The 16,318-nt window shown below is 38.6% G+C and overlaps 1 protein-coding gene across 2 annotated transcripts in view; it reads right to left on the reverse strand.

The window, feature by feature from the left end:
• The window catches only part of Usp12 (ubiquitin specific peptidase 12), an 88,917-nt gene that overhangs the window by 25,927 nt on the left and 46,672 nt on the right, over positions 1-16,318 (reverse strand). For both annotated transcript variants that reach the window (XM_005406352.2, XM_005406353.2), the window contains exon 2: positions 6,182-6,262. In XM_005406352.2, the coding sequence (XP_005406409.1) occupies positions 6,182-6,262 (81 nt within the window). The remainder of the gene's footprint in view (positions 1-6,181; positions 6,263-16,318) is intronic.

The following is a 16,318-nucleotide window of genomic DNA, read 5'->3' on the forward strand; positions in this document are numbered from 1 at the left end:
AAATAAGCGATATGAAAAAGAATATGGGTGGGGAGGGACTTAAAACACCTCCTATTGAAATCACAATTATAAACATACAGCGTTTACTCAGATCCTAATTTGAACACAGCAACTATAAAAAGCACTGGAAAATAAGAAAAGGCCATTTGTGAACTAATACTGGATGACATTAAGAGACCCTAATTTTGCTAAGTGTGAGAATAAGATCGTCATGTTTTTAAAATGTACCTGACAATTGGAGATACATGGCTAAAATTTTATCCCTATAACCATAAAAGTAAGATTCGTTTTCGGGGAGAAGTCAGGAGAAACTGGAATTTAAAAATTAGCACAATGTTGGTAAATGTTACAGATAGGTTGTAAACAGGAGTTACCAACATTCTCTTTTGAAAGAAAGGAGAGATTCAAACCCTCTCCAGATAAGGACATGTGGGACTTTTCACATTCACATTCGCAGAGGCAAGCACTCCTCCAGAAAGGAGGAGCTGCTAAGGATTTCCAGAGAAAGCTAAACCAAACGTGCAGTCATGGTTTACTCATATTAGTGATCATAAATATAACGGGATACACTTCAGTAAAGCCTTTGTGGGGTAAGTACTACTGCAACAGAATCTAGTGTGACTATGAGAAATGTATCAATTATGAAGGATAAACTCCCTTGAAGTTCAAAAATATTACTATTTGTACCACAGCCTAAAGAATCTTAATTACTAACAAACTCTGGTTCTGTTAATTGAAGAGAAGATACGCCATAATTTGAACATTTTTTAATTGAAGAATATGCAATGAGAATCTAACAACTTTCACAGGGTAGGTAAACAAAAAATGTGCAGGCATGGTGCTGTATGCCTGAAATCCCAGCACTCAGGAGGCTGAGGCAGGAGGATCACTGAGTCTGAGGCCAGCCTGAGCTAACTGGTGAGTTCAAGACCAGCCTGAACTACATAGCAAAAACCTGTATCAAAAAAACAAAAACAACAACAAAAATCACGGTTGTTACAAACATAACAGTGACTGATCTACTGTAAAACTACAAAAAACAAATGGTTCAGACTAAGAAACAAGAGGGAATCTACATTTTATAGAGAATCCTGCAAGTCAAGCTCACACTTCTGTCAACATGACTTGCTCATCTTCGAAACATAAAGCTATATGTAACATACCCTGCTACTACAGTCTTTTGCTACTTAATCTCATTATAGAAAAATTAAAGGTTGAAACTACTTTTCCTCCAAAATCAGCTTTCAATCTTCTTAGTAATTTTTGAAGTTTTTCTCTTAATTGCCTTAATTTTAAATGTTAATTTTCATTCAGTTCCTAGTACCTAAAAACGTACCTTCCAAATATGTAATTCTCATGCAAAGGCCTGGGATGCATTTCTCTGTGCTCTTGTTTCTGAATAAGACAGTGCTTTAGGATTCAAACCACCTTTTATCTTACCTGGTCTGAAGACCAAAGATATTTCAGGAGAAACAAGCTACAAAAGTTGGTATCTCTCTGAAGGTCTCATCACGGTGCTGGGGAACCCAGGGCCCCGTATGCTAAGCATGCACAGTACCACTGAGCTACATCCGAGCTTCTAAATCATTGATTTTTCAACTGCTTAGAGAACACAGTGACCTATCCTTGCTTTCAAATTGTCCACTCAAATGCCCTCTTCTTCAAGTCTTAAAAAAATACACTACCACAATTACTTTTTATCTCATCCCTACCAGCAAAATTATTTTAAAACCCACATCCCTACTATTCCCTACTATACACATATTTATTTATAAGTATTTACTACATTATATTACACTTAAAATAGTCAAGTTATAATGGTTACTTAAATTTGTTTTATTTCAAAAACTTTTTTTTTTTTTTTTTTTGAGACAGGGTTTCACTGTGCACTTCAGGCTGGTCCTGAGCTCACTTTGTAGCCCAGGCTGGTCTCGAACTCACAGTGATCCTCCTGCCTCAGCCTCCCAACAGCTGGGATTACAGGCGTGTGCCACCACATCCAGCTCAAAAACTTTTATTTCTAATTAAAAGTTATTAACATTTAAGTACGTGTAATGAGATTGAGAATGATTTTTGTAAACTATGAGAATTCAATCAATGCAAAAACAAAACAAAACAGAAGCAAGAAATGTTTGCCTAATAAACTTCGTAACTTGCAAATGGAAAAAAAGACTTCATTTTATTTATATCTCCTGCATAGTGGACCTTGCTCCAACTAATGATTATAAGCACTGCAGGTTATATAGCCTTTTATAAGATGGTGCAGGAAGGCAACCATAATTTTATAATAAAGATCCTGGGGAGGAAGCACCTTCCACAGTATCACAAATGCAAATGGATTTACTAAGCTCAACCTACTGGTGTGGTGTGGTGCTTCCCAGCATTAGGGAATTAACAACAATACAATGAAACAACGAAAGAAGATATTCAAACAAGTACACAGACTGCATAAAAAGTAGAGGTATTGCTAGTTTAAATCTCTCTTCTAAGAACTCTACTAATACACAGTTATGCATCACTTATTCTAAGAGACATCAGGTAATTGTGGCATCACACCGACATCATACAGGGTACGTTCACAGACCCGAATGGTCCAGGTCAATCATTCCACGTGGCTTTTCACGTAATCAAGAAACAGTAAACAAGAATGAATGGATGAGGCTGCTAGCAGTGTAATTCAGAGTAGTGTTTACAGTACCTTTTAAAATATGTACAATGAGTAGACTGCAAAATAATGACTGAAAACATAAAACAGTAAACACATAAACCAGTAGCACCTATTATCAAACATTACACTCTGTACAAAACTGTATGTGTTACACTTTCATACCACTAGCAGTGCAATAGTATTTATACCTGTGAGATGAGTTATGTACTGCACTCTAATGTTACAGACATCACTAACCAACAGGAATTTTTCAGCTCCATTAAGATCTCTTGGGATATCTTAATATGTACTGTTCCTGTTTAACCCATATGCCCTCTATCCCTGCTAAAATGTCGCTATTCAGCACACTGTAGCACTAACAAAGTAGAAGATAAAAGGAAATAGACCAATATGATTTATCAGACTAAAACAGTGTGTTCAAAGGATTTAGCTGATTACCTGAACAGCTCACACATAAGTGGGTACCCCCAAAATGCCTCCAAAGGCTCCTTTGCCTATGCAATGGGCCTTGCCACACTAGTATTTCTCCTTTAACAGTAACAGTAACATCAGGAACAGTAAATGTTTCTATAGGAGATAAAACAGAAAATCTTCAGTCTATGTGTTATACAAATTATAGTGACAGACATATTAAGTTGGCTTCCACAAAAGCTATTATTTGTGAAAATGTTCTTCTAAAATGAGAATATCTCTAACAAACTAGGCATGATAGTGGATGCCCAGCCGGGAATATAGCTCAGCAGCACAATGCCTGCCTGGCAAGCTCCAGGTCCTGAGTTCGATTCCTGATACCCAAAAACACAAAACAAAATGAAACCAAAAAAAGGGGCAGTGGATGCCTATAATTCCAATGCTCTGGGAAACTAATGCAAGACAGTCACAAGTTTGAGCTCAGCGTGGGCAACTTAATGAGATCCTGTCTCAAAATAAAAAATAAAAAGAGCTAGAGATACAGCTCAGTGGAAAGGCTCTGGGTTCAATCCCCAGTACGATTAAAACAAAATAAAACCTGCAACAGAAAATTATCAAAAAACAGGTTGTCATTAACACTGCTGAAAGTAACCACTCTGTTTAATTTTCTGCAGGTTAATTAAACATGGTTATTCTTCTTCTCTCCATTAAGTAGAAGAATACTGCCCATACACATGTGTTAGTTCCCAAGGGCAAGGGTTTTTGAGTATTCCTACCACAGACTGCAGAAAAAGAGATTCAATCAGGCTGGTTTAATAGCAACTCTTTTAGCACATACTGTACTTTTGTTAAAGCAATTAAGCCTGGAAATGCACACTTAGCTATTAACAGACTGATGAAAACACACAGGTTCCTCATCTTGAAAAAGTCCAACTATTGGAAAAGACCGACCACATTTCCTAAAGCAGCTACAAGCCAGTATTGTTTACAGTGATACTTGGCAGGGACAGGGACAGGACAAGGACAGTAAAAAAAAAGATGTTGACCACTGAGTTAACAAAACTACTCCCCTCCCCAAGATGGTACAAGCTTTGATTTTTAAAAATTCTACAAATAAAAAAACTACAACTAAAAAAGGGGTAGAGTAACAAGAGAGAAACAGAAGACTGATGGTCGTTTGGAAGCTGAAAAGTAAGACTTAAAAAGAACACAGTGCCGAAGTATAAATTACAGAAAACTTTAATCACACTGCTAATTCTACCACATCTCCTCTAACCCCCTATCTACGTTTCTAGGTGCCATTCACAGGGCTTGTCCATCTTTGATAGCTGGATCCCCGGTCCCTTTGGAGACTGTGGAGTGCTCAGCAACTAGGAAGGGGTCATTCAGCCCTCCACTTCGATTTATACCAGAGTCACATACCCTGTTTCCAAATGAACAGTTTCAGAAACTTACAAGAAAACATCTACTCACATCCCACCTGTAACAAACGTGGCTGCTACCCCACTTCCCTGACACACGCGACCTGTGGACCTCTCCTTTAGGAAGCCGTATCAGCACGCTCTGAAGACAAGGACTACGGAAACTACCCCAGGCCTCCCAAACCTTCTTCCCCAAGTTCTTCACTAGCCTCGATGTCCTTTACAAGGGCTCCTTGCTCTCCTGGCCCTTCCCCCTTCAAGTGAGTCACTCTCTTTTTCCAGCCCCCCCCACCCCCCCGTTTTCCCTTCAAAAATAGCACCTGCCAGGCCCACTGGCCCCAGGCAGTGCTCCCACCACTCCAGGAGGCTGAAGTAGGAGGGTCCAAAGTCCAAGCCCAGTTTGGACAACTTAGTGACTTAGGGAGACCCTGTCTCAAAATTTAAAGAGGGCGGAGGATGTGGCTCAGGACAAAAGCTCTGGGTTCCAACCCAGCACCAAAAACAAAGAAACCAAACAATGAACAAACAAGAAACACCTTTTTAAAAACACAAATGACACAGTATTGCTGAGTGGAAGTTTACTGAGAATATACTAGTATTACTGAGCATCAGTGATACTGAGGTCATATTAAATTAAAAACAGCAAAAAACTATAAAGCCTTAGAACTCATTGCATATAGTTTTTATCTGGGATGTTCTTACTTTTCTGAGGCTATCTGCAAAAAAAAAGCTGAATATAAGCAGCGAAACAAATATTTAAACAGAAAATTAAAGGTAAATCATCTTCAATATGTAAAAATAAATCTTGTTCTAAAAAAAATAGGTTCTTCTGAAATATTATCTTCGTCCATTTTCTGCTGCTGTAACAGAACACCACAGCCTAGCTAAGTTTTAAACACGAGAAGAGAAGCTGGTCTCACTCAGACGGCTGGAAGTCCAGAGGCATGCGGCCAGCATCTGGTGAGGGCCCTCTGCTGCACCAGCCCACGCCAGAAGGCAGAAGGACAGACAAGTGCAAGAACAAGAGGCCAGGGCAGGGCAGGGCAAACCAACCGTGTCCTCATACTCCACTCTTACAGCAAATACACTGATCCATTCAGGAGGGTTCTTAATTACGTAAGGCCCTACCTCTAAGCACTTGTCACCATGACAATTAAATCTCAACTTAAGCTTTGAAGGTTTAGTGTAACTGAAGCCACACACAGCCTCGGGGTTTAAACCTAGTAAGGGTGGCAACTGCAGAGAAGCAATGAGATGTGAGAAACTGAGGTTTCCCCATCGCCACAATTCACTGGTAAAGTGTCTTAAGTGACAAATACCCTCCGGACACTGGGAGGCATTTATTCAAGTATATTTATACACTACATCTTCTATTTAACTCTCAAAGAATCAAGATCTCGCTGCTCTACATACATGGAATTTTGATTATGAGAAGTATTTGACACAAAATAGAAAAAATGAGGCCAAGAAAGTCGAAACTATTCTAGGACTCTTCAGATTGCAGGCCAACTTAATTTTCTTTTTATTAAAAATCCTTTGCAAATTCCAAAGTCTGTCTCTTGACACTGAATTCTAATGATACAAATGAACTATTTTTCTTTAATAAATTATGAAATGCACTCATCATTTCTCAACAAGCTTCCAAACAAGTTCTGAAAGCTAAGTATCAGTAGATACTCACATTCACTAATCCAAAATAGTGCTCGTTGACTGGAAACTGTTCAGGACCAATCTCTTTCTCTAATGCCGAGGCATTGGCGCCCTGTAAGACAAAAAAATTTTTTTAAAAAGTTAACATTTACAATATCTTCAAAATGTGGTCACAATTACATAGGAATTACAGAGATACTTTTTTCTGAAAGTCTAAATTATCAGTACATTTTGGTATATGTAATAATCACATTCACCATAAGGAATTTGTACCTGTATGTGATATATCTTGATTCTTCTTTTTTCCCATTTGCCTCCCCTCCCTTCAATCCTTCTTCCCCTCCTTATTTACAAAAGTTTTGTTTCCATTTTTTCCTTCCTTTCTCATTTTTTTCTTTTCCCTTCCTTTCTTCCCCCCACCAACTCCCCTTCCTATTTGAGCATTTTCTTCCTATTTCATAATATCTAGTACAGGGAGCTGGGGATTTAGCTCAGCGGCACAGCGCCTGCCTGGCAAGCGCAAGGTCCTGAGTTCGGTGCCCGGTACCGGGGGGAAAAAAAAAAAAAAAAAAAAAAGACTCATGCATGTTGGTATGTGCATAATATCTAGTACACATTTTGGTCCTCATTTACACATTCAGTTTCTCATCAAGAGAAACAATGCTTCGGTTCCCGGTACCGGAGAAAAACCAAAAAAAAAAAAAAAAAAAAAAAAGAGAAACAATGCGATATTTATACATCTATATTCAATTTACTTCACTTAAGAGTATGGTCTCAAGGTGCATCCATTTACCTAGAAATGTCAAGCTTATCCTTCCTTATGGCTGAGCAGTACTCACATTCTTCTTTAGCCATTCATCAGTCAATGGGATGTGGGCTGTTTCCAAGATTTGGCTGTTAGAAACTGTGCCACCATGGAGAGGGATGTGCATGTATTGCTGTGGTATGATGTTTTTAATTCTTTCAAGAAGATACCAAGAAGGGGAATAGCTGGGTCAAATGGAACCTCTACCTTTAGTTTTTGAGGAGTCTCCACACTGATTTCCACAGTGGCTGCACCACTCTACACTCCCACCAACAGTGGAGAAGGGTTCCTTTTCCCAAGAGCCCCACCCCAGCATCTGTTACTGGTTGACTTCCTGACTTCCTATTCTTTCTGGAGTGAGATGGAATCTGAGTGTTCTTTTAATTTGCATCTCTTGAATGGCCAGTGAAGAAGACATCTAAAGTTAATAACCAAATTCAGTCAGGTAGCTGGATACAAAGTCAACACTCAAAAATCAATAGCATTCCTGTACACAAATAACTCACTAAAAGAAAAATAAGGGAAACCACACCTTTCATAACAGCATTGAATGAAATGAAAGAATGAAATATTTAGGCATCAATCTAACAAAGAAAGTAAAAAATCTTTACATTGAAAACTACTCTGAAAAAGATCAAAGAATCAGAAAATGGAAAGATGTCCCTTGCTCTTGGGTAGGAAGAACCAACACAGTGAAAATGGCCATACTCCCAAAACTGTTATACAGATTTAATGCTATCCCAATCAAACTACCATTAGCATACCTCACAGAATTAGAGAAAACAATCTAAAATCAACTTGGAACCAGAAGAAACCCAGAATAGCAAAAATAATCCTGGGCAACAAAGGTAACCTAGGGGGTATCACAATCCCTAACTTGAAATTATACTACAAAGCCACTGTGATAAAAACAGCATGGTACTGGGGGGAGGGGGAACCTGAGGACCAATGGAACAGATTAAAGGATGCAGAAAGAACTCCAAACACACTCACCCACCTCATCTTTGACAAAGGGGCCAAACCTCTTCACTGGAAGAAAGACAGCCTCTTTAATAAACGGTGCTAGAAAAACTGGCTTTCTACATGCCAAAGATTAAAACTAGATCCATGTATCACCATGCATTAAACTAAAATCAAAATCGATCGAAGATCTAAATATTAAAACAGAAACTCTAAATCTGCTCAAAGAGAAAATAGGTAGAACTCATGAAGACAGAGGTACAGACAAAGACTTTATGAACAAAACCCCAATCACATGGTAAATACTAGGAAGAATTAACAACTTGGATCTCATTTTTTAAAGCTTTTGCACAGCAAATGAAACCACCAACAGAGTGAAGAGATAACCCACAGAGTGGGAACTCTTTGACAGCTGTTCCTCAGAGAAAAGACTAATATCTAAAATATGTAAGAACCCCTAAAAATAACGCCTCAAATTTAAAAACCCAATCCAAAAATGAGCATCTGAAATGAACAGACACTTCTCAGATAAAGAAACAGAAATAGCAAGTAAGTATATGAAAAATGTTAAACATCACTGGTCAGTCAAGAGATGCAAATTAAAACAAAGCTGAGATTATAGAGCTATCCCTTTAAAAACTATGTGCCGCGCCTATCACACCAACCTAGTATTACTGAAAGAAAATAAAGGGTGAGGTTGAAGAGTAATGGCTATTAATCATATGACTAAGAACTAGTTTACAGGCACTTTCTCATGAAACTAAAGTCCAAATTAAGGAACTGTATCCCTAACATGTTCCTTTTTTCTAAGCAATGAATGAAAGCCCCGTAAATCATATATTGTAATAAAAATGAACTACAACGGCAACCACCTCAAGAGACAAGACTTTATAAAATGAAATGTACACATGGAGTGGCCTAACAATTTTAGGGTTTATCATCAGAAATTCTCACACAGAACTCTAGGTGACAAGAATGTTTATTACAGTATCATCTGTGACTATAGAGGAGACAGCAGTGCAGACCGAGAACCACCACTGCACAAAAAGAACTACAAGGTGTAACAGTACACTACATGATACCGTCAGAATAAATAACTATGTGTACATGTAGATAAACAGATAAATCTCAAAAATAATTAAATGAAAAAAATTAACAGAGCACCATTATATGTGTTTTTAAAACAGCACATAGAAAGTAGACTAGAAGGATATACATGAAATATACCTGAATGGCTATTAGAAGAGGGCTGGGACATGGAATCAGGGATGGAGGACAAGAAGAAAAAAATAAAATGAAATCCAACAGGAAGGTCCCCGCACAGACAATCAGGATGTGTTACGGTCTCAGGAATACGATGAACTCAACCCTTACACCGGAAGTCCCTGAAGAACATGTGAAAGGGAAAAGGAATAAGCAAGGCCCCTGGCATCAGTACAGATCAGTACACACATAAATGTAGTTTAAAAATGGAAATCAAAGCAATTTCTGAGAACAAGAAAACTCCCAACAAACACACTACTATATACTACTTTAAGAATACCCAAAGATCACTTTGAAGAGCTACAAAGACAACACACACAAACCGCCTCCTGGACTATACTCATCAGAACGCCACACCTACTGCTTCCTTGGGAAACCCAGAACCTTGCTAGTAAGACTCTCCTCTTTCGCTTCCTTGACAGTCAAGACTGAAAATGAGCACAGGTCCCTGATGAGTTAAGGGGACGGCTCCTACCAAACCAAGACATTTCCCCTCATCTCGTCCCGCCAGCCGGCGCTTGTACATACAGCACACTGTCTTTACTGCTTTTAATTTAGGAATGACTTTTAGGCTGTACATAAAATCTTGATACAATCACTAGCTAACAGCTATACTGTAATTGTATAATTTGTAATGTGTAATTTACTTCTGAGTATCAGCTCACATTCTATAACAACTCCAAATTCAAGTACTACATGCAACTTCAAAATGCACTGAACAAAACTGGTAGAATGTACAGTCTTTAACTCCAGTCCCACCAGCTCAAGTGCCCTGTCATAAAACTTTTTCATATATGCAAGAAAAAAAATCAATACTCTCAAAATTTTACCACCTGCTTTAAAAATTCAAATGAATACTGTTGTATTCAAATGAGTATAAGTCCTTCCCCCAAAAAACAGAAAAGGCACTACCATCCAAAATACACCCTCATGTACCTATTTACAGCAACCAAATACCAGCACACACCTTACAAAAACATTCCTGACCCTTAAGATGAACTAAGAACAGAATGACACATAAACATATGAACTACTCCAGATGTCTCATCTGTCCCCATATACACTCTATGGGGACATTCATTCATGCTTACAAAGTTCTTCCCCCATCCTCGTCACCACAGTTTCACCTCTAAGTGTTAGCTACCCTGTGCCTCAGTTTTCCAGCTGTAGAAGGAAAAATGTGAGCAACAACTTTATACGGAGAGATTCACTGCTTCACCTTTGTAAGCTGGCAATGCCTGACACACAGATGGGTGTCCCGGAAATGCTGGTTCTCCTGCCTCCCTTCCTTTCAATCATAGAGGAAATAAACTCATTAGCCAGTCACGGAAATAAATCTGATCTGATCTGTGCAAAAAGTAAGAAAGAAACAAAAATCAGAAAAAAATAAATAAGCAACTATAACATAAAAAACAGACCCTCTCCTGAATTTGCCAGGCAAGCGCCAACAAAGAGTGCCCAAAGGTATCACCACCACGCTCCTTAAAAGCCTAATAACAAAGCAGGGTGGTAACCTAATTCGGCGGTCCAGGAAGAGGAGGCCAAGTGGCAAGAACTGCAGAGCAAACATTTAACTCTCCAGGACTTACGGAACTTCATTTGCAAAATAAAAGGGTCTGAATCCACAGTGATTTTCAAAATCCCCAGGTCCAAGTTTATTTGTTGGGTTTTCCTTAAGCTTGTACTTAGTTCAAGTTTAAACTACTCAGGAAAATAAATGTTAAGTAATTTCTAAAGTCTCTTCTAACTCAATCTTCTATTATTTCCAGTCACTTTTATCAATGTCTCTAAAGACACTAGAATAATTAACAGAAAATTCCAGGAAGTCCTAACCAACTACTGTGAAGTAAAGCAGACCAACAGCTTGAGGAATTATAGTTATGGAAGGAGTCAGCATAGCAGATCAAAATGAAAAGTACAAAGAGAGAACAGAACTGACTTTAATGTAGTCGTAAACAAAGGCACAATATAGTAAACTATCGCTTACTGTGGTAATGAGGCTGTGCAGCAGATTCTGCCGAGGCAGAAAGCAGCGTTCCGAGGGCACTGATTCAAGATTTTCTCTGCTGGAATGGTCAGAGTCACTTCTTATCTCTAGCCCAGTGGTGATAACCTATGGCACATTCATTATTGTGTTTTTAAGACAAATGATGTTCATGTATGAGTTGTTTTTTCTAAACTACAAGCTCAATATTAAGGTTTAATTGCCATGTCTGCACTTTGCGATACACAAGGGGGTTTGGGTTGCAGTCTGGGCACTTGCCTCTAAAAGGTTCGCCATCACTGCTCTAGCCTAATGCTAACCAAAAAAGTAAAAGATTATACAAAGCAATTTGACAACTGATACCTGGTTTTTAAAAAATGTTTGTAATACTGTACTAAGTTAGAAATAACTAGTGAAAATCAACTGCCAAGCTACAATTTTGCTATACAACCTTTTAGCATTTTAAAAGCTCTCAAGCCAGGCATTCCTCAAGGATTCTGCTGAAGGCCAACAAATTTTATGTCAAATAATGGCAATCAAGCATCCCAGGATTTGAAATGAGCCTAAACAAGTAAGTATTCAAAAGCAATGGCTTGGTACAATTTTATATCCCCACACTTAAAAAGTATGACTCTTCCAAAATGAACAGTCTGGGGCTGGGGATTTAGCTCAGCGGCAAAGCACCTGCCTAGCAAGTGCAAGGTCATGAGTTCGGTTCCCGGTACCGGAGAAAAACCAAAAAAAAAAAGAACAGTCTATGAAACCTGCCAGCTTGACCTGAGATAAAGAATATGGTTTAAAAACCTCTGCTCTACAACTTTTACAAGGATCAGGATTGTTTTGTTTTATCTGAGTACATAATACACAAAGATAGAAGACATTTTTTTCTGACTGTTCTTTTCCCATTTTATAACTTTGGCAAAAGATCATTTTAGACTTAACACCTAATATGATCCAATTTATTGTGAAGAAACAACTAGATACTTATGACCTTCTGGATGGAAAAAAAAGTGAATGAAATTTTTTTAAAAATTAACTGAATCAGTGAAAGAAGAAGAAATTCATAGAAACCCCAACAACCACAGTAATGGGGAATCACAGAGACAAGCAATCAGCAAAACCAGATTTCATGCTGATAGTATTTTCCAACCCCAGCGACTTTTAGTGTGTAGCCGATAAATGGAATGAAAAGCAGTACAGGAAACAGGTACCTTGGTTCCCACCCAATACCCCCAAGCACAACAGGAGGTCCTAGTCTGAAAGGTGGTATCTTCAGTGTCAAGAGGGAATGAAAAATAACACTGTGCCACAGGGAAACTTGCCTGACTAGTCGTCAGTACTGGGAGGGGAAGAGAAAGAGGAAATAAATCTCTTCTAAAAACTCATAACCATGAGTTGATGACCTAAATTAGTACAAGCTGTGACATTAAAAAAAAAAAAAAAAAAAAAAAAAAAAAAACTCAAGCAGGGAATTTAGTCCAAAGAGATCCCAAATTAACAGTGCCGCCTTCTACCCCACAAATAGCAGAATTACAAATTCACTCTGGAAGAAGATAAATTTAAACTACCTACAAATAATTCCTAAAGTTCCAAGAGATTTGACCTCAGGGTTTAAAAAAACAAGAAAAAATCACAAAAATACACTGCGAAACAAAGTACCATAAATAAAAGCCAGCAAAAATACAGACAGCAGAATCAGAATCATAAAGATACAAAATATCAGAACTACTGAACAGAAGATCTTAACAAAAATGCTTAGTATGCGCCAAGAAATAACAATGGCTGCGCTATAAGAACAAAGAGACTATAAAAAGTCTAAGCAGATTTTTTAAAGAACCAAAATGTTCTAAATACAAATTTCCATACTTAAAAGTAAAAATGAACAGCTGTGCCTAAAGAGTTAAAGCAAGGTCAGATGGCCGCAGAGGAAGGGAAGGGGACATGAAAAGAATCAAGATGTGTTATGTGCATGTGCCAACTTCCCGCGATGAATGTAATCATGTACTGCGAGCATGTATTAGTAAAAAATTTAAAGTAATTAAGGTTAATATTAGGTAATAACTTTTAATCAATATTCTTATCAATATAATGTAACTAACTGAAACTAAAGCTTCATTTAAAAAGAAAATATTTTACAAAAAAGATTCCACGAGAATGGACCACTAAGGAAGTGCTGCAGAGACACTATGATATGCTAAAAGTAGCACTAAACTAAGAATGCTGCAGGCAGGCTCGAGTCCGGTCCTGGCCAGGGCACTAAAAACCAAGTGACCACACAAAAGGCTGCTCGCTCTCTGGACCTCAATTTCCCCAGATGTTAAGCCTCTGTAACACCTATCCCTCCAAGCCCTGCATTTCCATCAATGTGTGAATCTGTCAGGTCCTCCCACTTCATTAAAACATTAAGGATAAAATATGGAACAGTCTCTGAACCATCTGCAAATGTGAAAAGTAATCTGGGAGATGGCTCTGGTTAAGTAATTTTTATATAATCAATTACAGAACACACACAAATGGACCACCCTTCAGTCTGCCATAATATATGTACAAATTACACAAAAGCAAAGCAATAGCCAGGAATGTTTTCAAGAAAATAATTAACTTATTTTGAAAACAACTTACTTTCTTCACTTAGAAATTTCCTAAAGCCAACGGTATATAGGTCCATGGTCAGCATTTGCCCAGTGTGCACAAGGGCCGGAGTTCAATGGTTAGCACCACAAATGAACAAACAGAAAGAAAGGGGCTGGAGGAGGGAGAAATGTTCCTGGCCTAAATCTAAAATATAGTAAAAAAAACATGATGCCTGCGAGCTATGTCACTTTAAAAAGTTAATTATATTCAGTAAATGTGTTTAAAAGTAAACGATACACCTTCAGCACGAAACACAAAGTGATCACAATGTAAACTACTGAAAATGTACTGCACTATCTAGAAAATGTACTTCCGGCTTCTTCCCACTATACCAGATAAACTTTAGTTCTCATACAGTACAGCTTTTTGTTGCTACTGTTACTGTGCATACAAATACACACAATGTAATCCCTTTTCCAAGCTTTGTGTTTCAAATCAGATTTTACAACCCTACATTTATCACTCCTTTTCAAAGTATTGAAAAGGGTAAGTCAGGTCAGAGCACAAAAGAGAACTGCCAAATCAGGGAGGAGCAGCTCTGCGAGATGATAAACGCCAATGACCTTGGTGAGCTAAGTACAAGTTCTGGAGCACAGGAAGCCACCCATGTGGGGATGCGAGGTGTAAACACCACAAAGTGAACGCAGCAGTCAATGAATCCAAAGTATAAGATGATGTGAGAAGCTGGTAAAGAGTCAAAGACAGGAAGGCTTGCCCTCTGTTCTAAGAAACAGTGCATGCCCTGAAACTATCAAAGTCAACAAAAATATGAAGAAACCAATCCTATCCATACCACAAGTTCTGTCCTGGGGCCTACTGCACTGACAACATTTTCATGACAATAACACTATTTCAATGCATTACAATGGCAGAAAAGCAGTGTGAAACTCCGTAAGTATCTGAGTATCTACCTTCTAAAACCAAGCCCAGGGCTAGAAGTTGCTGAATATGATTCCTGAACTGCAGCACCCATTAGCAGGTGGGGAGATCTATTTAGTGGATTACAACCCCCATTTTCTTTTTCAATAAAATGGAATGGGTTAGAGTACACTCTCCTAGCAAGAGTAAGTAATGGCTTCTGACACTTGTGTTTCAATACACAGTGGCACCTTGGTTCATGAATTTAATTCTTTCCATGAATATGGTTGCAGAATTCGTTCTGCAATTCTGGCTGCAACTGAATTGCTCTACGTACCATGTATGTATTGGGTTTTGCTATTATTTCTTATTTTAGGCTGAAATAAAAAGGTTTAAGAATACAAAAGTTTCAAATCATAATCCAGTCAGCGAACAGATAGCTTTCCATGATGATATGTATGTAAAAACACGTTTAAAGATACAGAGATAAGAGAAAATGCCAAAATAAGCTACAATGAGCTACGTTCTGTAGCATACAGGGCAGGAACAAGTGCTAGAGAACTGAGAAACAGCTTCGCAGACGGAACTAAGACAGCCAGACCTAGACTTTCTCTTCAGTCATGTATCACCGTAACTACTCGTGTCGGTGAAATGAAAGCCCTGAGATAGGTGGCCTGCTGATCAGCAGGCAGCACTCTGGACCTGGCTCTAACACAAACCATAACATCACCTGCAGAAAACCACTCTGGCCAGTTTTCTCCTCAGCAGGGTGACGGGGACCTGGTTTACGGCGTTCGCTGCACATCTAAGCTGCCGCTGAAGTTTAATCTCAAACAAGATTACTTTGCACCTTTGAACTACAAATGACTAAGCCACAAAACAGCAAACACCACTCTCATCAAGGCCAGTTTCTTTAGAAGAAAAAAACAGTATAGGTCTGCAGAACAGTTAATACTGCCACAGGCAGCACTAACAACCATTTCCGTGTACGTCCTTCAACTATCCAACTACAATTACCTACATACTACTCCTTCAGCCAGAGGAACCCTTCAAAAAATTAAAATTCCCAAAGTCACAAGCCAATTTCGGCGACTGGGAAAGCACCTGGAGGTCCCACAGTGACACGCAATCATCCTAACAGTCCTATCTAGACCTTCTCCAGTGGCCTCTTCTGGTTTTGACTGTGCCCAAGCTAAAGTGTCCTCAATTTAAAAATAATACCTGTGACTCTTCAATGGGTCCAGACTTAAAATTAAGGCCACACATGTATCAGAGTTTCAAAAGCTGTCTTAAAATAAGAAATCAGCACAAGGGAAGCCACCTGCAGTAAGACGTGGTGTGGCATGGCGCCAGTGATATAAAATGGAGTGAGGGGGCTGGGGATTTAGCTCAGCGGCAAAAAGCGCCTGCCTGGCAAGCGCAAGGTCGTGAGTTCGGTTCCCGGTACCGGAGAAAAACCAAAAAACAAAAACAAAAAAAATAAATAAATAAAATGGAGTGAGGAATAGTTACCAAGACTAACTGTCTTATCTCTCAGACAAATAAAATATTATTCAACCAATTACCAGGCACCAATAACCACAGTGTTACTGCCTATCACAGGTCTTTTGAAAGCCATTCAGTTGGGTTGTGGGAAGAAAGAATTCACATAAATTTATCTTCTG

This window comes from Chinchilla lanigera, unplaced genomic scaffold (assembly GCF_000276665.1).
Source record: "Chinchilla lanigera isolate Chin_1 unplaced genomic scaffold, ChiLan1.0 scaffold00096, whole genome shotgun sequence".
Lineage (NCBI taxonomy): Eukaryota > Metazoa > Chordata > Mammalia > Rodentia > Chinchillidae > Chinchilla > Chinchilla lanigera.